Source organism: Lagenorhynchus albirostris, chromosome 1 (assembly GCF_949774975.1).
Source record: "Lagenorhynchus albirostris chromosome 1, mLagAlb1.1, whole genome shotgun sequence".
NCBI lineage: Eukaryota > Metazoa > Chordata > Mammalia > Artiodactyla > Delphinidae > Lagenorhynchus > Lagenorhynchus albirostris.
In genome coordinates this window covers 64,040,504-64,062,642 of record NC_083095.1, presented here as the reverse complement: position 1 = coordinate 64,062,642, position 22,139 = coordinate 64,040,504, and the positions used below count along the sequence as shown (strand labels likewise).

The following is a 22,139-nucleotide window of genomic DNA, read 5'->3' as shown; positions in this document are numbered from 1 at the left end:
GAGAAGCCCATACACTGCAATGAAGAGTAACCCCCGCTCACTGCAACTAGAGAAAGCCTGCATGCAGCAACAAGGACCCAACACAGCCAAAAATAATTAATTAAAAAAAAAAAAAAAAGACTCCATGCTTCCACAGCAGGGGACATGCATTTGATCCCTAATCGAAGAACTGAGATTCTGCATGCCAAGGGGCACAGACAAAAAAAAAGAGGCAGAAAAATTGTTGCAGCCCTCTCTGCTTGAAGTCAAAACAGTGTTGACCACCAATCTCCTTTAAGTAATATTTCAAGGATTTTTTTTAAGTTAAAGGGACATAAAGAATAATTGTACATAGTTTTATATTTTGTAATACTTAAATGTATTATAGTCTATTCATGGATCACTTTATATTTTCTTCTTGTTGCAACATCTTCATGGTTACCCTTTGGATTACAACTGTCATCTTACATTTCTAAGAAACTAGCTTGAACTCAGCTTTAGTAGTATACAAAACTGATTCTATACAGTTCTGTCTTTCCCCTTTATGTTGTTACTGTTACAAACTGTATCTTTGGACATTGTGATTTCCTGCCTCATGTTTATTATTTAGTCACATTCTGAGTAGGGCCTCCAACAATGTGCCTTTTTAATATCTGCTCCAGGTGATCTTTACGTGTAAGACCACTGAGATACTCCTACTGAAGTGGAAATAAGGGTACAATGAGGGTGGTGGAGCAATCTAGGAAGAAAGTAGGGTTTGCAATGATAGTAAGAAAGACATCTTGCAAAGTTACAATAAGGCAAACACAAGGTTAAAATAAACAGACTAGGGCTTCCCTGGTGGCGCAGTAGTTGAGAGTCCGCCTGCCGATGCAGGGGACACGGGTTTGTGCCCCGGTCCGGGAAGAACCCACATGCCGCGGAGCGGCTGGGCCCGTGAGCCATGGCCGCTGAGCCTGCGCGTCCAGAGCCTGTGCTCCGCAACGGGAGAGGCCACAACAGTGAGAGGCCCGCGTACCGCAAAAAAAATAAAATAAAAAATAAAATAAATAAACAGACTAATAGTGTTATTCTGTAACGTTATCATCTGGCAACATGTTGAAATGTTTAAAAGTATATATATTGCTTCCAACTGGACAGATATCAGCATATCATAAAAATTATCAAGTATGCTATTAAGACATTGGAAATTTCCTAAAAGCAAATTCTTTATCATTTTTTTACCTCCATCTAATTCTTACCAACACCACACCATTACTGGTTCCAGTTCACCTTCTGTGTAGCTTTTAGAAAGTGCAAAATACAAGGAGGTGGAAAGGATATGTTTTCCCTTCTGGAGGTGTATCATTCTCTGAGGGAGTACGCAGAGGTCCCCGTCAAGCTCTGTTGAGCCCTGACCTCTGTGGGGAATCACCGCTCTCCTTCAACCTTTTCATTTTATAAGTGGAAAACTGGGACTCAAAGGAACAGACCTGCCAAAGATTAGCGTTGCTGAGCCTGAATTAAAACCTATTTCCTTGGAATTTAAGAAAAAAAAAATGTCATGAAGAACCTAGGAGTAAAACAGGAATAAAGACACAGACCTACTAGAGAATGGACTTGAGGATATGGGGAGGGGGAAGGGTAAGCTGTGACAAAGCGAGAGAGAGGCATGGACATATATACACTACCAAACGTAAGGCAGATAGCTAGTGGGAAGCAGCCGCATAGCAGAGGGAGATCAGCTCGGTGCTTTGTAACCACCTAGAGGGGTGGGATAGGGAGGGTGGGAGGGAGGGAGACACAAGCGGGAAGAGATATGGGAACATATGTATATATATAACTGATTCATTTTGTTGTAAAACACAAACTAACACACCATTGTAAAGCAATTATACTCCAATAAAGATGTTAAAAAAAAAACCTATTTCCTGATTTCTTTCCACTCTATCACATCTCTATTAAAATAACAAGAGGACCGTGAGTTTCCTAATGTTGTTTTTGGAAACAGTCCAATCATATTCTTTTTTTTTTTTTTTTTTTTTTTTTGCGGTACGTGGGCCTCTCACTGCTGTGGCCTCTCCCGTTGCGGAGCACAGGCTCCGGGACCGCAGGCTCAGCAGCTGTGGCTCACGGGCCCAGCCGCTCCGCGGCATGTGGGATCTTCCCGGACCAGGGCACGAAGCCATGTCCCCTGCATCAGCAGGTAGACTCTCAACCACTGCACCACCAGGGAAGCCCCAATCATATTCTTTTAAAAAGCTAAAATGTACAGATGCCTACAATGCAATTTCCTCCAAGCTGCCACTAATAATTTTTCTATTATTAAGAGCAAAAACAAACACACCTTCATTGCTGGCAAGAGAAATTCTGGAATAAATGGGAGCACAAGCAACAGCAACAAAATTTTTAAGTCTAAGGCTGGAGGGTGAGTTTGCTCTTCCTTACCACAAATTTCTATTTTACTGTGTTAATTCATTAAGTTTAGAATACTGATTAAGTACCACCCTTTTAAGGAAAGACCTATGTTAATTACTCAAGGCACCCCAATACTAACTTCATGTAATTGTAAGTTATTAATACTATTCACTCCATCCTATGGGTTAGAAGGAAAATAAAGATACTTCTTAGCAAAAACAATATAGACAGAAAGGGTGGGAGGGAGGTCCAAGAGGGAGGGGATATATGTATACATACAGCTGGTTCACTTTGTTGTACAACAGAAACTAACACAACATTGTAAAGCATCTATACCGCAATTTAAAAAAAGAAAAAAATATATATATATAGACAGAAGTGAGGAAACAGTTTCTAGATTAAGCACACCAAGGGTATATCCAAAATAAAAAATAAAAATAACACTCTGAAACAAGTTACCTGTAACTCCAGAACATTTTAATTCTAAAGAGCTTTAATAAATAAAAAGCCCATTTCCAAATATCTATCAAAAAGAGAATGAATAACAAGTCCCATCAGAGCTGGGGAAACTTTTTTTTTTAAAAGGAAGGGGAGGGATGAAGGTAGATAACCATTTTTTCCCAAAAAGATAAAGATAAAACACTGCTTCCTCAAATAACCACTCAGAATGTCACTTGAGATGAGTAGGCAGGAGGAATATAACTGTCCATATTTGCCTTGTATACTGTACTGGGCAACTAAATGCCAACTTAGCTATTTAGGAATGGCTTGCTAAAACGTTGAAAAAATGAAAGACTTCATCCTTGTCGTAGACTGCCACTTCGGTGGAACATTCAGAGCACATGACTGGGTGATAGATTTCTTCCACATCTGTCTCTGCCTGCTCCGCAGCATCTTCTTGGTTAGACCTCATCTTCTTATGGCCTCGCCTTTTCTTCCTGTTCTCTGGGGTTTTGTATCTTAGAATCTCTTCTTTGTTGATAGAACAATTCATTACAAACATTGCTCTATACTGAGTTTTGTATGATTCATGCCTAAGAGGAAAATGAAATGGAGAATTTGGATTTACATTCTATTTTAATAGTTACACATTTAGATAAAATGTGAGAATACCAAAAACTTACTGAAATACCAACCAAAGTAAAAACATGAGAACAAAATGGGAAATTAAAGAGTTTTTAAGACTTATTTTACGAACAGGAAGAGAATTGTTAACAGATACTGATGAATATATCCTCTTTTCTACTGCTCTATAAGTAACTTTTATCTCAGAAAAAAATGTTTTGATTTGCTCTTCCACCTTAGACAAGAAAAGCTATTGGAAACCTGAGAGGTAATGTTTAAAAAATCTTTGACTGTGTCTTTTTCCTGTTGTGACCTGAGACTCTGCCCTCCTCTCATTACTAGGTAGTGCCATTCTGGTCACTATTTTAGTAAAAGCTACAGTTTTAGAAGCTTAAAGAGCATCTGATTTATAATGTCCACTCTTGGCTTTACTCCAACAGTCTAAAGAATAGATAATGTTTTCTTTTTTCTCCTCATACACTTAATATTTTCCTACTTCTTTCTTGACTTAGTAAGTTATTTTCCTTTTTTTCCCCCTTAAACATCATGCAACAGAAATATCTATCTGGTTAGAAACAGTGAAGTCAAGTTATGCCTTCATTAGTTCTGAATGCTGATCATCTCCTCTTCCACCACCACCACTACCAGGCTGGTGTTTCTCAAGACGAAACCATAAAACTTTCATTTATACTCCACCGTACTGGAATCCTATCTTAATATGGAACACAATTTTTACCAAGCCCAATTTCTACTGTTAGATCATGAAGCAACTTTGTTTGGGTATAGAAACCCTGTAACATGGTAACATGGTTTAATTTAAAAGAGAAGCAACTTAAGTACAAAGATATTTTACTTTTTATTTCATATTCTAGGTGTCAATTTATATACAAAAAGCTTAACAGGGCTTCCCTGGTGGCGCAGTGGTTGAGAGTCCACCTGCCGATGCAGGAGACACGGGTTCGTGCCCCGGTCCGGGAAGATCCCACATGCCGCGGAGCAGCTGGGCCCGTGAGCCATGGCCGCTGAACCTGCGCATCCGGAGCCTGTGCTCCGCAACGGGAGAGGCCACAGCAGTGAGAGGCCCGCTTACCACCAAAAAAAAAAAAAAAGCTTAACAGCTCATATGGAGAGTACAAAAATTAACTGTTGCAGATGATCAGAAACCTCAAGCTAGCTAATAAGAGTAAATTACATCTGGCTTCCCATTAGTAACTAGAACAAATCCACCACCTAACATCATCATTTAATTTCAGTTAACCTGATTCAGAACATGGACTAAGCCAGACATTTATAAGGCTACCAGAAAAAGAGAAAAGAAAATAAAGAAAAGAAGAGGAAAAGGGCAAAAGTATATTTGGATTAATAGAATATATGGGAAAAAAACACATGATCATCTCAATTGATGCATAAAGAAAATCTGAAAAATTCAACACTCTTTCGTGATAAAAACACCCAATAAACTAAGAATAGAAGGAAACCTCCTCAATATAATAAAGACCACATATGAAAAATTCATAGCTAACATCATACTTAATGATGAAAGACTGAAAACTTTTCCTGTAAGATGAGGAACAAGACAAAAATGCCTGCTTTCACCACTTCTATTCAACAAAGTACTGGAAGCTCTAATCAGAGCAATTACGTAAGAAAAAGAAATAAGGGCTTCCCTGGTGGCACAGTGGTTGAGAATCTGCCTGCCAATGCAGGAGACACGGGTTCGAGCCCTGGTCTGGGAAAATCCCACATGCCATGGAGCAACTAAGCCCGCGCACCACAGCTACTGAGCCTGCGCGTCTGGAGCCTGTGCTCCACAACAAGAGAAGGCTGCGACAGTGAGAGGCCCGTGCACCGTGATGAAGAGTGGCCCCCACTCACCGCAACTAGAGAAAGCCCTCACACAGAAACGAAGACCTAACACAGCCAAAAATAAATAAATAAATTCATTTAAAAAAAAAGAAAAAGAAATAAAAGGCATCCAAATTGGAAAGGAAGAAGTAAAATTTACTTTGTTCACAGATGACATGATATTATATGTAGAAAACTCTGAAGATTACACAAATAAACTATTAGAGCTAATAAACTAATGCAGCAAAGTTGCAGAGTACAAAATGAACACATAGAAATCTGTTGTGTTTCTATACACTAGCAATGAACAATCCAAACAGGAAAGTAGAATAGAGATTACCAGAGGCTGGGGTGAGTAGGGGTGGAGAATAGGGAATTATTGTCTAATGGGTACAGAGTTTCTGTCTGGCGTGACGAAAAAGTTCTGGAAATGGATAGTCATGATGGCTGTACAATTGTGACTGTAGTTCATGTCACTGAATTGTACACTTAAAATGGTTAAAATAGGGAACAAGATAAGAGTGCCCATTCTCAGCACTCCTAGTCAATGTATTTCTGGAAACCTTAGCCAAAGCAATCAGGTAAAAAAAAAAAAAGGAAGGAAGGAAGGAAGGAAGGAAGGGGGGTGGAGGGAGGGAGGCAGGGAGGGAGAAAGGAAGAAAGAAAGAAAGAAAAGGTGTCCAAATAGAAACGGAAGAAGTAAAATTGTCTGTTTGCAGATGACATAATCTTATATATATAAAACTCTAAAGACTTCACAAAAAAAATGTTAAATTCAGTAAAGATTCAGGATACAAAAGCAATAAACAAAAATCTATTGCATTTTCATTAAGAAACTGAGAAATTAAGAAAACAATCTCATTCGATCTCATCAAAAATAATAAAATACTTAGGAATAAATTTAACCAAGGAAGTGAAAGATCTATACACTGAAAACTATGAAACACTGATGAAAGAAATTGAAGAAAACACAAATAAGTGTAAAGATATCCTGTTTTCTTAGATTGGAATAATTAATATTGCTACAATGTCCATGGTACCCAAAGCCATTTATAGATTTAATGTCATCCCTATCAAAATTCCAATGGCATTTTTCATAGAAATAGAAAAAAAATCCTAAAATTTGTTATGGAACCACAAAAGACCCCAAATAGCCAAAGCAATCTTGAGAAAGAAGAAGAAAGCTGGAGGCATCACACGTCCTGATTTCTAACTATACTACAAAGCTATAGTAATCAAAACAGTATGGGATTGGCATAAAAACAGAGTCACTGATCAGCAGAACAGAATCAAGAGCCCAGAAATAAACCCATGCATACACCATAAACTAATATTTGACAAGGGAGTCAAGAATATTCAATGGGGAAAAGACAGTCTCTTCAATAAATGGTATTGGGAAAACTGGATATTCATACGCAAAAAACTGAAACTGGACCCTTAACTTACACCACTGACAAAAATTAACTTGAAACAGATTAAAGACTAAAATGTAAGATCTGAAATTATAAAACTCATAGAAGAAAACATAGGGAAAAATGATGCAATGATGTTTTGGAGCTGACACCTAAAGCACAAGAAACAAAAGCAAAAATAAACACGTGGGACTACATCAAACTAAAAAGCTTCTCATAGCAAAGAAACAATCAACAAAATAAAAAGGCAACCTATGGAATGGTAAAAATTATTTGCAAATCATATATCTGATAAGGGGTTAATATCCAAAATATATAAGGAACTCATACAACTCAGTAGCAAAAAACAAACAAAATCCGATTAAAAAATGGGCAAAGGACTTGAATAGACATTTCTCCAAAAAAGATATACAAATGGCCAACAGGCACACGAAAAGGTACTCAATATCACAAATCATCAGGGAACTACCTATCCGAACTACAATAAGGTATCACCTCATACCTGTTAGAAAAGGTATTATCAGAGACAAGAAATAACAAAAGTGAACCCTTGTGCCCTACTGGTGAGAATGTAAATTGGTACAGCCACTACGGAAAACAGTATGGAGGAGCCTCAAAAAGTTAAAAATAGAACTATCATATGATCCAGCAATCCCACTTCTGGGTATGTATACAAAGGAAATGAAATCACTATCTCAAAGAGATATCTGGGCCCCCACCTCAGCCAGGTGATCAAGGTCAACATTAATAGTCATAAATCGGGCTTCCCTGGTGGCGCAGTGGTTGAGAGTCCGCCTGCCGATGCAGGGGACACGGGTTCGTGCCCCGGTCCGGGAGGATCCCACATGCCGTAGAGCGGCTGGGCCCGTGAGCCGTGGCCGCTGAGCCTGTGCTCCGCAACGGGAGAGGCCACAGCAGTGAGAGGCCCACATACCGCAAAAAAAAAAGTCATAAATCATGTTGATAGTTTGTGCCCATGACATAATGTGATGAAAATAGCACTTTATTTCTGTGGTCTTCCTCCCAGAAACCTACTGCAGCCTTACTTACAATAGCCAAGACATGGAAACAACCTACATGTCCATCAACAGATGAATGAATAAAGAAAATATAGTATGTATATACAATGGAATATTATTCAGCCATAAAAAAAAATCCTGCCACTTGTAAGAACATGGATGAACCTTGAAGGCATTATGCTAAGTAAAAAAAGTCAGACAGAGAAAGACAAATAGTGTATGATCTCACTTATATGTGGAATCTAAAAAAAACACTGAACTCATAGAAACAAAGTAACTGGTGGTTGGTGGGGAAGGGCAGATGGATGAAGGCGGTCAAAAGGTACTTATAATGAATAAGTTCAGCAGAGGTAAGGTACAGCATGATGACTACAGTTAACAATACTGTACTGCATACTTGAAAACTGCTGAGAGTAAATCTTAAAAGTTTTCACCACACACACACAAAAAAAGGAAACTATGTGAGGTGACAGCTGTGTTAACTAACCTTATTGTGGTAAACATTCTGCAATATATTTGAATATCTAATCATTACACTGTATACCTAAAGCTTATACTACGTTGTATGTCAATTACATCTCAATAAAGCTGGGAAAACAGCTTTATTTAAAATTAAAAATAGGAACTTCCCTGGTGGCAACATGGCTAAGACTCCATGCTCCCAATTCAGGGGGCCCAAGTTCGATCCCTGCTCAGGGAACTAGGTCCCACATGCATGCCGCAACTAAGAGTTCACATGCCGCAACTAAGGAGCCTGACAGTCACAACTAAGGAGCCCGCCTCCTGCAACTAAGACCTCGCACAATCAAATAAATAAATAAATAAAGTAAAAATTAATTTTGAATTTTTTAAAAAATTAAAAACTAAATTAATTTTTAAATTAAATTTTTAAAAAATTTTAAATGGTCTAGTTGACAATAAATTGAATATTCAAATGAAGTACTCTTTTACAGCAAAATTTTTAAGACAGTTAAAATAGTATATTTTATGTTACATGTATTTTATCACAACAGAAAAAAAAAATAAGAGTGTATTTGAGAGATTTTGTCATTCCACAACAAATATGCAGTTTTACTGAACCCTTGTCAGCACTGGCAAGTACTTTATTAGAAAACCTATTTATAACAGACTACGTGTAACAAAAATTATTTGTATAAAGATTAGTCATGCAGCACCAGGGATATATAAGGACAGAACTTTATCAGAATTCCTAAGTACCTCAAAAGTCTATTTCTGATTTAAACAAGAACTACCAAGTGTTTTTTTTCGTGTGTGTGTGTGTGTGTGTGTGTGTGTGTTGTTATCCTTTATCCGTTACCTTTGGCAATCAAGACACAGTGTGGTCATGCAGGCAGGGCAATTCAAGACAGCATCACTATTTGGAAAAGGCTGTTGTTGTTGACGTGGCCGCTGTATTCCAAAACCATGGTAGCTAGAACAGAAAAAGAAGGTGAAGAGGGGAAACACATTAAAGCCAGATCTTGCTTTCAAACGCCACTCTCCCAATAAAAGAAACCAGTACCCCTTAGAGAAATGGTTGATTCCAGGAATGGGGCATACAAGATGGACCTGGAACATCCTGTAGGGCCAGAAAGTAAGGAAGTGCTCAGAAAGAAAAAACAAAAAACCCACAATGAGACAGGAATGTTAAAGGGGCACAGGAGCCAACTGAAAGAGTTCCCAATGACTGAAGCCAAAACAATTAGAGCATCAAAATAAAGTAGTATTGAATTATAACCAAAATATAAATAAATACCCATGAGTCCATGCTGACATAAATGACTTAATAAATAAATAGATGGGGGAGAATAGACACATCTCCCATACATAACAATTACAAATAATTTATGAAGATACTCTCCCCTCAAGGAGGAAGAGCATAACTCCAGACTCCTTAAGTCTAGGCTAAACATGTGACATCCTTCCAAAGAGTATGGTACAGAAAGGGGTGGAAAGAGTAACTTTACAGTAGAGAAACCTGACAAATACTACTTCACTATAGTGAACAAGATCGACATTAACAGTCATAAATCACACTAATAGTATGTGCCCTTGATACAAAGTGATGAAAACGGCACTTTACCCCTGTGGTCTTCCTCCCAGAACCTCTAATTCCAGTCTAATCATGAGAAAAACATTAGATAAATTCCAGTGCTCGCTTCGGCAGCACATATACTAAAATTAGAACGATACAGAGGAGATTAGCATGGCCCCCGTGCAAGGATGACACGCAAATTCGCGAAGCATTCCATATTTTTTTATCTATGATTGTTGAATCATTCCATGAAAAGGCACTCTACCACAAGATCAGCTGGATTGTGTGTTTAACCGATGTGGGAGTGGGGGAGTTGCTTGTTCATCCCTTCAGTTTGCACTTGGAACTCCTTTGATACCTCAGAGTTGGGATGGAGCTGGCCAGCCTGTGAAGACCTCCTTTGGGGGGCGTAGGGAGAATTTTTTTCCCCACTTTTATGAAGTGTTTTTTTTTTTTTTTGATGAAGATATGTTCTTCTGTATACTATGCTTTCAAAGTGCTAACTGTCGTTATCTAGCGTTATCTTGTTGTTTGTACAGAACTACACTGGCCTAGCACAGGCAGATGTAGATTTTGTTATACTTGTCATAGCTGTTTTAATAAACTTGAATTTTCCTGCTGAAAAAGAAAAATTCCAATAGAGGAGCCTCCCACAATATACCTGACCAGTGCTCCTCAAAACTGTTAAGGTCATCAAAACCAAGGAAAGTCTGAGAAACTGTCACAGCCAAGCAAAGCCTAAGGAGACATAACAACTAAATGTAACATGGTATCCCGGATGGGCTCTTGAAACAGAAATGGGTATTAGGTAAAAACTAAGGAAATATGGGGGAATTCCCTGGAGGTCCAGTGGTTAGGACTCCACACTTGCATTGCCAAGGGTGTGGGTTCAATCCCTGGTCAGGGAACTAAGATCCCGCAAGCCACGTGGTGGAGAAATAAATAAATAAATAAATAAAGGGGGTCATTTGAAGCCCACTGGGCTTCACTGGGATGGTGCAGGATCAATAATGTGACAGGGATGACTGTGCTTTAAATACAACTGCTACCCAAAGGTAAAACAGGATATTTTTAAAAAACAGAAAAAAAACCTAAGGAAATCTGAATCAAGTATGAACTTTAGTTAACAATAATGCATCGATTATTAACTGTGACGAATATACCATATTAGCGCATGGCGTTAACAGGGAGACTCGTGCGTTGCTGTTGTTGCGGGGGGTGTGGGCAGTACCATGGCAATTCTCTGCATCATCGGCTCAATTTTTCTGTGCACCTAAAACTATTCTGGCACAGCAGCGGAACTGCCGCCAGATCCACTATCAGTCCACGCCGCCTGTCGCGCCGCCTGCCCGCCCGGCGTCCACGGCCACTGCCACCGCCATGGGAGTGCAGGCGGAGATCATCTCCCCCGGAGAGGGGCACACCTTCCCAAAGCGCGGCCAGACCTGCGTGGTGCGCTACACGGGGATGCCTGAAGATGGAAAGAAGCTGGATTCCTCCTGGGACAGAAACAAGCCCTTTAAGTTTGTGCTGGGCAAGCAGGAAGTGATCCGAGGCTGGGAAGAAGGGGCTGCCCAGATGAGCTTGGGTCAGAGAGCCAAGCTATCTCCCTCTCATCTTTGACGTGGAGCTTCTAAAACTGGAATGTCAGGAATGGCCTCCTCCCTGAGCTCCCCATTCTTGGATGTGTCATGGAAGGATCTGGTGCCTCCAGATGAGCACAGCGAGTCCGTACGGAGCTTTCCCTGATGTTCCACTACACTCTGTATAAATATCTTCCCAGACTGAATGTGTTGTCACCGGCTTTGCTCTTCCCCTTTCTCCTTGTATGTGTGTTGACCTGAACTATATGCCATAAACCTCAAGTTACCCATTTTAGTTTGTTTTCATTTGGGGGTGAACGCTGGGTTTCAGTCCTTTGGATCTAGGTTTCCAGTTACGTATTATTCAAGTATTAACAGCACAAGTAATGGGTTAACTTTAGAATAGGAATTGTTGTGGGGGGGGCAATAATCTATATATATATATTTTTGGATGAAAGTTTTATCTATTATATATTAAACATTCTTGCTGTTGCAACTGCAAAGCCATAGCAGATTTGAGGTGCTTTTGAGGGCCGAATTATTCTCCAAGTTAAGCGACGTCCTCGAGCTGAATTAAAAGCCCTACCCAAAACTAAAGTGGGAAGGGGAGAGCCTTTGCCTCCACTGTCCCACCTCCACCTTCCCCTTAACCCTCTGCCTTTTGAAAGCAGATCGTTTTCACTGAGATGTTGGACACTACAGGTGTCTATCCCTGGGCCAGCCAGGGACCTCTGAAGCCTAATTCATGGCCTGGATTTTTTTTTTCTTTTTCCATCCTCTGGTTTTTCTAATGGATATTTAGGACTTTTGTAATCTCATAGCTATCCAAGCTCCACTTCCTAAATTTTAAGAATTTCAATCGAAAGTTAAATTGAAGGTGCCGTTTGTAGACACAACACCCATGAAAGCCCAGCCATCATAACAAATCCCTGAGTGCTGTCTTAAGAAAATGAAGCTGGTCATCACAGCTTCAGCATCTCCTGTTTTTTGATGCTCAGCTCCCCGTGCTGATCTCAGAGTTTGCTCCTTCACCCCCTCTCACCCCTTTGCTGTCCTGTGTAGTGATATGGTGAGAGAAATTGCTGCCTACTCCCACACCCCTACCGCTACCCCCAGCACTACATATGAGTTTCATTATTGCAATGAAAGTGCCTTATGCTGGCTTTTCTCAAAAAAAAAAAAAAAAAAAACACTATTCTAAAAAATAGCCTACTAATTTAAAAAAAAAAAAACCCACAATAAAGCTACGTTTAAAAAGCAAGGGTTGGGGCTTCCCTGGTGGCACAGCGGTTGGGAATCCGCCTGCCGATGCAGGGGACGTGGGTTCGAGCCCTGGTCTGGGAGGATCCCACATGCCGCGGAGCAACTAAGCCCGTGAGCCACAACTACTGAGCCCATGTGCCACAACTACTGAGCCCGCGTGCCACAACTACTGAAGCCGGTCCTAGAGTCCGTGCTCCACAACAAGAGAAGCCACCACAATGAGAAGGCCCTGCACACCAGAAAGACCCAATGCAGCCAAAAAAACAAGAAAAACCCACAACATTGTAAATCAACTATATTTCAATAAAAGTTATTAAAAAAAAAAATCAAGGGTTGTAAGCTCTAAGTGCCTAAGGATTTTGGTCTGTTTTGTTCCCTGCTGTATTTCAAGAATCTAGAACAGTGTCTGGCATATAGTAAATTCTCAACAGATATTTGATGATTTAAAGAATAAAGCATGAATCTGCTTATGAAAACACTAAGGTATAAAAATATATATTCTTTTTTTTTTTTTTTTTTTTTTTTGCAGTACACGGGCCTCTCCCATTGCGGAGCACAGGCTCCAGACGCGCAGGCTCAGCGGCCATGGGTCACAGGCCCAGCCGCTCCGCGGCACGTGGGATCTTCCCAGACCGGGGCATGAACCGGCGTCCCCCGCATCGGCAGGCAGACTCCCAACCACTGCGCCACCAGGGAAGCCCAAAAGTATATATTCTTAAAAGGGGCTTATGGAAAACACCTAAAAATTGAACAGCAAAATGCAAATCATTTGGCATTACTTCCTAAACTCTTTAAATGTTTGTGGGGAAAAATACTGAGACCATGTGGTATATATTTCATAATTGTTGTTAAATACCTCCAATGCTTAGCAAATTTCAAAACCCAAACCCCAAGAAAATAACTTAATCATTCATTCAATAGGTGCTAAGTGCCTATACAGCAGTGTGCAAGATGCCTGGCATACAGCATTGAACAAGACAGGTATGATCACTGTCCTTGTGGTGCTTAAAATGTACTGAATTCATTATTTGAAGCTGGTTTCTGTGGTCTTAAAAGGCAACTACTGCTTGACACAGGAATGTGAATAAGTCAATAAGATGTTATTTCTTCTCAAGATTATGTAAGAATGAAAATACATTCCATCTTACTTCCATGACAAATTCTGTTACCAGAATAAGGAGCTAGACCGTAAGCTCCTTAATTATTTCAATAGCACTCATAGCACTTAAAACGTTCATTTCACACTGTGAGTGTGAAAAATATTCATCACATAAATGCAAGGGGCAGTTGGAGGAAGTGGTGCACGGGTGAAACTAGGAGAGGAAAAAAGGACAAAGTGGGAGGGTGGAAGCTAAAGGGTGGTGCACAAAGACCCACATAACATCACAAGCCCTCTGGGCTTGACAAGTACAGATTCCTGGGCCCCACCCTAGCGGAATCAAAACCTCCTCAGTAGGACTCAAGGGTTTGCATTTCATTCTAACCAGGTGATTCTGAAGCACAGCTAGGTTAGGGAAAAATAGTTGTAAGTTGCCCAGCTTTCACTTTTATGATAAATCAGCCTTTATCAGCTCAAATTTGAAAATGAGTATGGAGTTTCCTCTTAGGATGATGAAAATGGTTTGAAATAAATATAGGTAGTGGTTGCACAACATTGTGAATATACTAAATACCACTAAATTGTTTTCTTTAAAATGGTTAACATTATGTCATGTGAATTTTACCTCAACTTTAAAAAATCAAATTTGTATACCGTATGCTAATGCATATATATGGAATCTAAAAAATAAATAAAATGGGGACTTCCCTGATGGCACAGTGGTTAAGAATCCACCTGCCAATGCACGGGACATGGGTTCAAGCCCTGGTCCGGGAAGATCCCACATGCCACAGAGCAGCTAAGCGCATGCGCCACAACTACTGAGCCTGCGCTCTAGAGCCCGCAAGTCACAACTACTGAGTCCACGTGCCACAACTACTGAAGCCCATGCACCTAGAGCCCGTACTCTGCAACAAGAGAAGCCACTGCAATCAGAAGCCTGCGCACCACACGAAGAGTAGCCCCTGCTCGCCGCAACTAGAGGAAGCCTGCGTGCAGCAATGAAGAACCAACGCAGCCATAAATTAATTAATTAATTATTTTAAAAAAAGGTACTGATGAACCTAGTGGCAGGGCAGGAATAAAGACGCAGACATAGAGAATGAACTTGAGGACATGGTGGGAGGAAGCTGGGGCAAAGTGAGAGTATCATTGACATATATACACTACCAAATGTAAAATAGCTAGTGGGAAGCTGCTGCATAGCACAGGGAGATCAGCTCGGTGCTCTGTGTCCACCTAGAGGGGTGGGATAGGGAGGGTGGGAGGGAGATGCAAGAGGGAGGGGATATGGGGATATGTGTATACATATAGCTGATTCACTTTGTTATACAGCAGAACCTAACACAACATTGTAAAGCAATTATACTCTAATAAAGATCTATAAAAAATTTAAAAATTTAAAAAAAAATCAAATTTGTAAATAGTTAAAAACAACAATTCAAGCATTCAAGTAGAAAACATAACATCCACTGTTTATCCACATAAACTCTTTTTTGGCAGTACCACGGCATGCAGGATCTTAGTTCCCCAACCAGGAATTGAACCCGTGCCCCCTGCAATGGAAGCACAGAGTCCTAACCACTGGACCGCCAGGGAATTCCCCACATAAACTCTTAATCTCCAAGTAATTTTAAATTGTTGATTTGAAAAAAGTCAGTTTTGTTTCTTAAAGGGAGAGACTGACTAGCTATAGCAGTCTGAATGCAATAACAGTTTTTAAAAAACCAGTGGCCTAAAGAATGTGTGTATGTGTATAACTGAGTCACTATGCTGTACAGCAGAAATTAGCACAACACTGTAAATCACCTATACTTCAATTATAAATAAGTAAATAAATATTTTTTAAAATAAATAAAAAACCAATGGTCTGACTGAAATTTGCTTTTCATTTTTAAAATAAACTATTCAGCAGTTTTTTCACAAACTTAACGCATGTCTGTATAAACATATACACATACACTCAAAATGTGAATATAGCGAAAATCATCTTTTAATCATTTTTCCTAAAGATTCTAATTTTAAATTTAAGTTCTTACCCTCTTCTCTGTGCATCAACCCAGGCCTGATCTCTGTCATCTTTTTCAGGATCATATAGTAATTCATCATTTGTTGGAATTCTGTGTTGTTTCTTCTTCTTTTTCTTGGTCATCTGTGCTAGTTTTGAAAATGTTAACGATATGGCTAAGTATCATGTCTAAAATCCACACCTCTTTTATACAAAATGAAGAAACCTGTTTCCTAAGGTACATATTTTTTCTAGTTATATTTTTCTAAAAAAATATTTTAAACTATTCCTCCAAATAAAGTTCAGAACTGAGTTCAAATAATGAGACGTCAGAGTCTCAAAAAGGCCACTCAAAGTAAGTCAAGAATAGAAACTTTTTTTTTTTGGCCATGCTGCACGGCTTGTGGGATCTTAGTTCCCTGACCAGGGATCAAACCTGGGCCCTGGCAGTGGACGTGCAGAGTCCCAACCACTGGACCACCAGGGGAGTCCCTAGAAACTATTTTTGATGTCTTAAATTCTCCATAAGTTCTCATACATAAAATGCTACTGAAATCAGAACAAAAATGAATGGAAAAAAAAAACTATGGTCATCCACATACACTAGACCTACTTGGGCAGGTCAATGTTAATGTAACAACATATAAAAATATAAAATTGTTTACCATATAAATTTGTTATTTGTGTATTCCATCATAATTACTGATATAATTAAGTTAGTTTTAGCTCTTGTCATTGTGTTCAACTTTGCTCAAATTTATACAAAATCAATTCCAAAGAACAGAGAGATTGATTGATTTAAAAAAAGCAACAAGTTAGGGAAAATTCTGCAAGAGATTAAAATCTAGAAACTATCTGCAGTTGTGAAAGCAAATGTTTCTGTGCTAAAGAAGCTGAAGGAAGAGGGGGCCAAGAGCCCTGAGGAAAGAGGTACTGAGTCAGGACACACTCTTCCTCTCCCCAGACGTGCCACTGCAGCACCACCCTCAGTCCCTGTCCTCAGGTGTGTTCCCATCTGTTCTTATGCGCAATCCTGCTTTTGTTTTCACATCAACTGCCTGCAATTTCTTAAAAGATGAAACTCAAAGGGAAAACCTAATATCAAATAATTGCTAGGTAAACCTTCCTTCATAAAATATAACTGCTAAACCTGGTAAACATGTTACTTACCTGCTTTGTCTTCATCCTCAGAATCAGAATCAAAATATATATCGTCATAGTACTTTGTCGGAGCTGTTCCAACTTTCCCATTTCCTGAGGAAGACCCTAGTCAAACCATAAGGGAAGTTTAAAAACTGAATCATACTGGATTGGCAAGGAAAAAAACTCTATATATTCTTCCATCACTTCAAAGTGATACCAACTCATTCCCAATTTCATTTGGGTGGAAGAATACTTTCACATCACAATGACTTACTGGATTTCTGTGCCCTATGCAATTACAGAGAACTTCCCCTCCTTGAATAACTGTTCCAAATCATGAGAAAATTATTCTCTCTCCTTTCCCACAAAGAGACTGAAAGCATATATAAATAATGATAAAAGCACATCTAATTAAATAAAATAGCCATATTTTCACATTGCCGGCATATATCTCTCTACCTTTCAGCCATGCAGTATGCTGTGGAGAACAGGGAATAAACATCTTGTTTTAAGGAACTTTAGAAGAAAGAGGATAAGAGCTCTACAAAGAGTCAGGCAGAATGAGTCAAGGACACATTCTTTCTCTCCTCAGCTGTGCCTAGTGCCATGACATCACCTATACTTATGCCATCATATGCCTGCATCCCTAATTCTTCCTCTTAATTAACATCTGCTTTTGCTTTTATCATTATTACATATGCTTTCAATTCTTAACAGTTAATGTATAGCATAACAACATGGAAACCAATTCTGAGGAGTCCTACCTTCACAAACAAGTTTTCGAGTCAGATATATTTTACATAGAAACCAAGTATCAAAATGAAGTATGTTTCATTACTTACTAAAATGAGACAGGAATTTGTGGTGACACATCATTCAACCTGCTATATCAGTGCTATATAACCTTAAATATACTTCTATAAGCTAGTGTGTCTCTTTTTCTTTTATCCTGAGGTAAAAATTACAAAAGGAAATCATACAAGTAAACAATGCTAAACAGTCTCTTTCCAGCAACACAGGAAACGTCTTCACTAGCAATGAAAGAAAACTACGCTCAGGTTGCCAAGCACATTTATTCATTCATTCAATAAGTATTTACTGAGCACCTACTGAAAGTGCTGGGGCCATAACAGAGCACAAATAAGGGTCCCTGCCATTATGGAACTTAGAAAAATATCTATATGAAAATCTAACTAAAAGTTTACCTGTTTCTAGAGAGGATAACTTGTCTTCCATTGTTTTTATGGTGGAATTTAATTCAGCTTCCATTTCTTTTTCAAATTCATCTTCACTAGAGGATTCACTTTCTCCAGTAAGACATTCTCTGATAAGTTTTCGTTTTTGCTCGGGAGTTCCATGTAAAAGCACATCCACCTCATCGTCAGAACTAGAACACATTTAAATCATAAAGAATACAAATATTAAAGAATTAAAATAACTTCAAATGCCTATCATCTCACTGCCCAACAAATTTAAATTTTATAAGCTTGCATTTGATTCAGCTATCATTACATACAGCTCTTCTCACTTGATAGTTCAACCATTTCTGCATATTTCCAAATATATTTTTTAATATCTGCATAACATTTCCTCTTGCAGATGCTGTACAGTTATTTCTCTTCGCTATTAAACACTACAATGAATATCTCCGTATATATAATTTTGTTTCTGTTGATTTCCTTAGGTTAAATGTCTAAAATTAGATGCAAACGTCTTTCTGACTTCTAGAATTATCACACTACTTTCCAAGAGTAAGTAATTCCATCAGCAATGAAAAACTTACCTCACAGAACTGGGAGTTTGTTTTAAACTCTGGATACTTAAATAAAACTTAATATATGTAACAGATAGCTAATACATCCACACAAAATGTAACAGACAGTAAGTAAATATTACAGTTTAAAAGGCATAGTGCTACGGAGAACTAAAAAGAGAGAGAGGGCTAAATTATATTCCAAATTCTCCTGAGCAATTTCTGCCAATTTCCTTGGACTTTTGTGCCTGGGTTTCCCCATCAATAGCAGTATGACAGAATTAAACGAGATATCAGAAGGAATGAAATGTTATCAAGATGAAATGCCTAAGACTTTTCTACTATAATCAATAGTACACATATAATGTTCAATTATTCATGATCTGATGAGCGGTTACAGACTATTCCTGGGTTTTGCTTATCTATTTTTCTCTTCTACAACAATGCTTGTGAGCCTCAAGCAGAAGGTAAATAAGAAAAATACAATTCACACCAATCAATTTTGCTAATGATAGAGGACTTATCCAGATTCTACTTCCAAGAAAATTCCCCATCTGACATTCCTCATCCTGACCAGCATGCTCCCTTTCTCCATTACCACTATATTCACTCAGGTCCTCTTTTTTTTTTTTTTTACATCTTTATTAGAGTATAATTGCTTTACAATGGTGTGTTAGTTTCTGCTTTATAACAAAGTGAATCAGTTATACATATACATATGTTCCCATATCTCTTCCCTCTCGTGTCTCCCTCCCTCACTCAGGTCCTCTTAACTCTGCCTGTACCACCATGGCCTAAGGATCTCCAGGTCTCAAAACTCTTCTGCTTCTTTCCACCCTTAACCCTGCTGCCAGAATGTTATTCCTAAAGAACTCTCATCACATCACTACCCAAATCCAAAAGAAAATCATCCATGACCAAAACTCTAAGTACAGCATTCAAAAGAACCTTCCACAATCTGGTTTCAACCTATCTTTCCAGCCTTACCTCTCACTATTACCCTTGAACTACCCCAGTACTCTTCAACTGGGGGGCAATTTTGCCCCCCAGGGAACATTTGGCATAGCTAGACATATTTTTGATTATCACAACTGGGAGGTGGGAGGAGGGGTACTGGCATCTAGTGGCATATTTACTGCCTGCTGTAAAAGAGGTGGATTCTCCAAGCTCAAGTGGTCCTCAGCCATGATACCAACCCAGTGAATGTGTAGCACCCATCTGGGCCTCTCCATGTAACCCCTACAGGAGTTGGGAAGTAAGAGCAACCAACACAAACATGATGCTCATGCTGTATGCTCTGCTGTCAGGTGTCTCCAACTCAGAAGACTCATGTGTTCTGCCAGCTTCCATGAAACAGTACTACGCTATAAAAGATTCACTTCTAGGTATGGTAAAATCAAATCCTGAGAGACACCTCTTAAACCCCTCTCTAACACAATCTCCCTTTTTAAAATGAGCATTCGATTCAGAGCCTTGAGCGGGCGATACTGCCTAATAACACTGTTTTGTTTTCAAAGTATTTATTTTTACCGTTACCTTACCAGTGGCAACTGTCACAGGAATATAAAGCCTCTTTAAAGACATTTAACTACATGGGAATTCCCTGGTGGTCCAGTAGTTAGGACTCCGTGCTTCCACTGCTGGGGGCCCAGGTTCAATCCCTGGACGGGGAACTAAGATCCTGCAAACCGTGAGGCCAAAAAAAAGGCATTTAACTACAAAAATGTAAATTAACTTAAAGAAAATGATTAAATAAATAATAAGAGGGGTGAATATGGGGATGGTAATGGCAGAATAGCTCAAGTTCAGGAAACACTGAATCCAATCAAACTGAATTACTAATTGAGTTTCACAAACTGGACCCATTAATTGAAATTCTTCATAAGGGAATCTTGGAATCCATCCTCACTCCCCACAACAGAAATCTTCAGAGCAGTGTGATCTCCCATGCCTATAATCCCTCCTCAGGATAATATAAGGAAACATTGTGACTGAAAGAAGGACAGTTCCACTGAAAGCTTAGTTGTACAGAATGTTTCAAAGTTTATGAACAGGATCTGCTGACAGCTTAAAAAATGGCTAAATTTTCCTGGAAATCTCTTGTCAACATAACTGCAATTTTCCTCCAGATAGGATTAATCCCTCCCTTCTGGAAATTCCCACAGAACTTCATCTGTGACTATCCCAGGTCATCTTCTTCTACAGTGGTCTTCTGAGATACACGTTTACTTCCGAGACATATATCTTCCGAGATATATTTATCTTATGTCCCCTACTTTACCGTTAAACCTGTCAAAGACAAAAATCTTATGACTGACCTTTGTAGCCCACAGCAAGCATACAATAGGTGCTCAAAAACAAGAAGTTAAACACCCCCTTATTTCTGTTTATTGCAGTTTAGTCTCATGATGGTCACTTCACAGTAACTCCCATGTGCCTCCCAACATACTCGTGATATACTTATTATACCTCCATTTTATAGATGAGAAACCGACGATAAAGGACTTGCCTTCGGTCACAGTGCTAGTAGCTGCAGAAGCAGGATTCGATTTCACGGCTTTTGAATCTTACGCCTAATTCCAGAATGTGCCCCTTACCCGCGCCAGTGTCGGTCCCGCCTCCCCCGTGGCTACGCGACCTCACCAGACCCCCCTCGGCCTCCCACAGGCGACAGCGAGGCGCGACAGGGGCCCGAACCGCTGGACAGAGAATCCGCACGGGTCCGGCAAGCGCAGCGAGAGGGGGAGGCCTCGGCCTAGCCTCGGCCCGAAGCCTCGGGGACCGGGGCGGGGTAGGCGCCTACCTGCTCAAAGCCGGTTCCTCGTCACTAGGCTCTTCAACTGCGTAGGGGTCATAGTCATCTTGGAGGCGGTTCATGGCGGCCTGCCCCCTCCGATACCGTCCACAGGCGTCAGCAGACTACCTGCTTTCTCCGCAAGTCCCTTTCCTAAAGCGCTCCAGCACCACTTCCGCCCGCACGTCCGCGCCCTCACTGCGCGCCTGCGCAGATCTTCCAAGCGAGGGGCTGGAGGAGGAAGCGGGGGCGGGGCCGCGAGAAGGGGAGGGGAGGGGAGGGGAGGGGGAGGGGCAGGTGGGGAGGGGAGGGGGAGGGGCAGGTGGGGAGGGGAGGGGAGGGGGAGGGGCGGGCGGGGAGGGGAGGGGAGGGGAGGGGGAGGGGCGGGCGGGGAGGGGCGGGGAGGAGGGGGAGCGGCGGGGAGGAGGGGGAGGTGGCGGGGAGATCAGTAAGTTTTATATATATATGTATGCGTGTATATATATGTATGCATATATATATATATATATATATATATAGTTTTGGCCATGCCCTTTGGCTAGTGGACTCTTAGTTCCCTGACCAGGGATTGAACCCAGGCCCATAGCAGTGAAAGCGCGGAGTCCTAACCACTGCACCGCCAGGGAGCTCCCTTCCCTAGTTTTCAACTATTGTTCCACCCAACTCTTTTTCGAGGTACAATACTCTCCCATGAGTCACAGTGATGTGAAGGAGACACCTGTTGGGGAACCCATTTTTCCTTTT

At 40.2% G+C, this 22,139-nt stretch overlaps 1 protein-coding gene and 1 non-coding gene across 3 annotated transcripts; one reads left to right on the top strand and one right to left on the bottom strand.

The window, feature by feature from the left end:
* Positions 1 to 2,831: 2,831 nt before the first annotated feature.
* Positions 2,832 to 21,608, bottom strand: EAPP (E2F associated phosphoprotein). Of its 2 annotated transcripts, XM_060143750.1 has the most exons (6): positions 21,405 to 21,599; positions 18,054 to 18,235; positions 16,876 to 16,971; positions 15,737 to 15,854; positions 9,036 to 9,149; positions 2,832 to 3,410 (listed from the first exon to the last, which is right to left on the bottom strand). In XM_060143750.1, exons 1-6 carry the CDS (start codon positions 21,476 to 21,478, stop codon positions 3,134 to 3,136), a joined length of 861 nt encoding a protein of 286 aa, XP_059999733.1. In that variant the 5' UTR covers positions 21,479 to 21,599; the 3' UTR covers positions 2,832 to 3,133. The 2 variants fall into 2 exon arrangements, with proteins under 2 accessions (XP_059999733.1, XP_059999743.1); XM_060143760.1 differs by lacking the exons at positions 2,832 to 3,410; positions 15,737 to 15,854 and having other exon boundaries at positions 9,079 to 9,149; positions 21,405 to 21,608.
* LOC132504464 (U6 spliceosomal RNA) lies at positions 9,869 to 9,975 on the top strand. The gene has a single exon (XR_009534895.1). It is a non-coding gene; the product is annotated as a U6 spliceosomal RNA (small nuclear RNA).
* Positions 21,609 to 22,139: the final 531 nt, after the last annotated feature.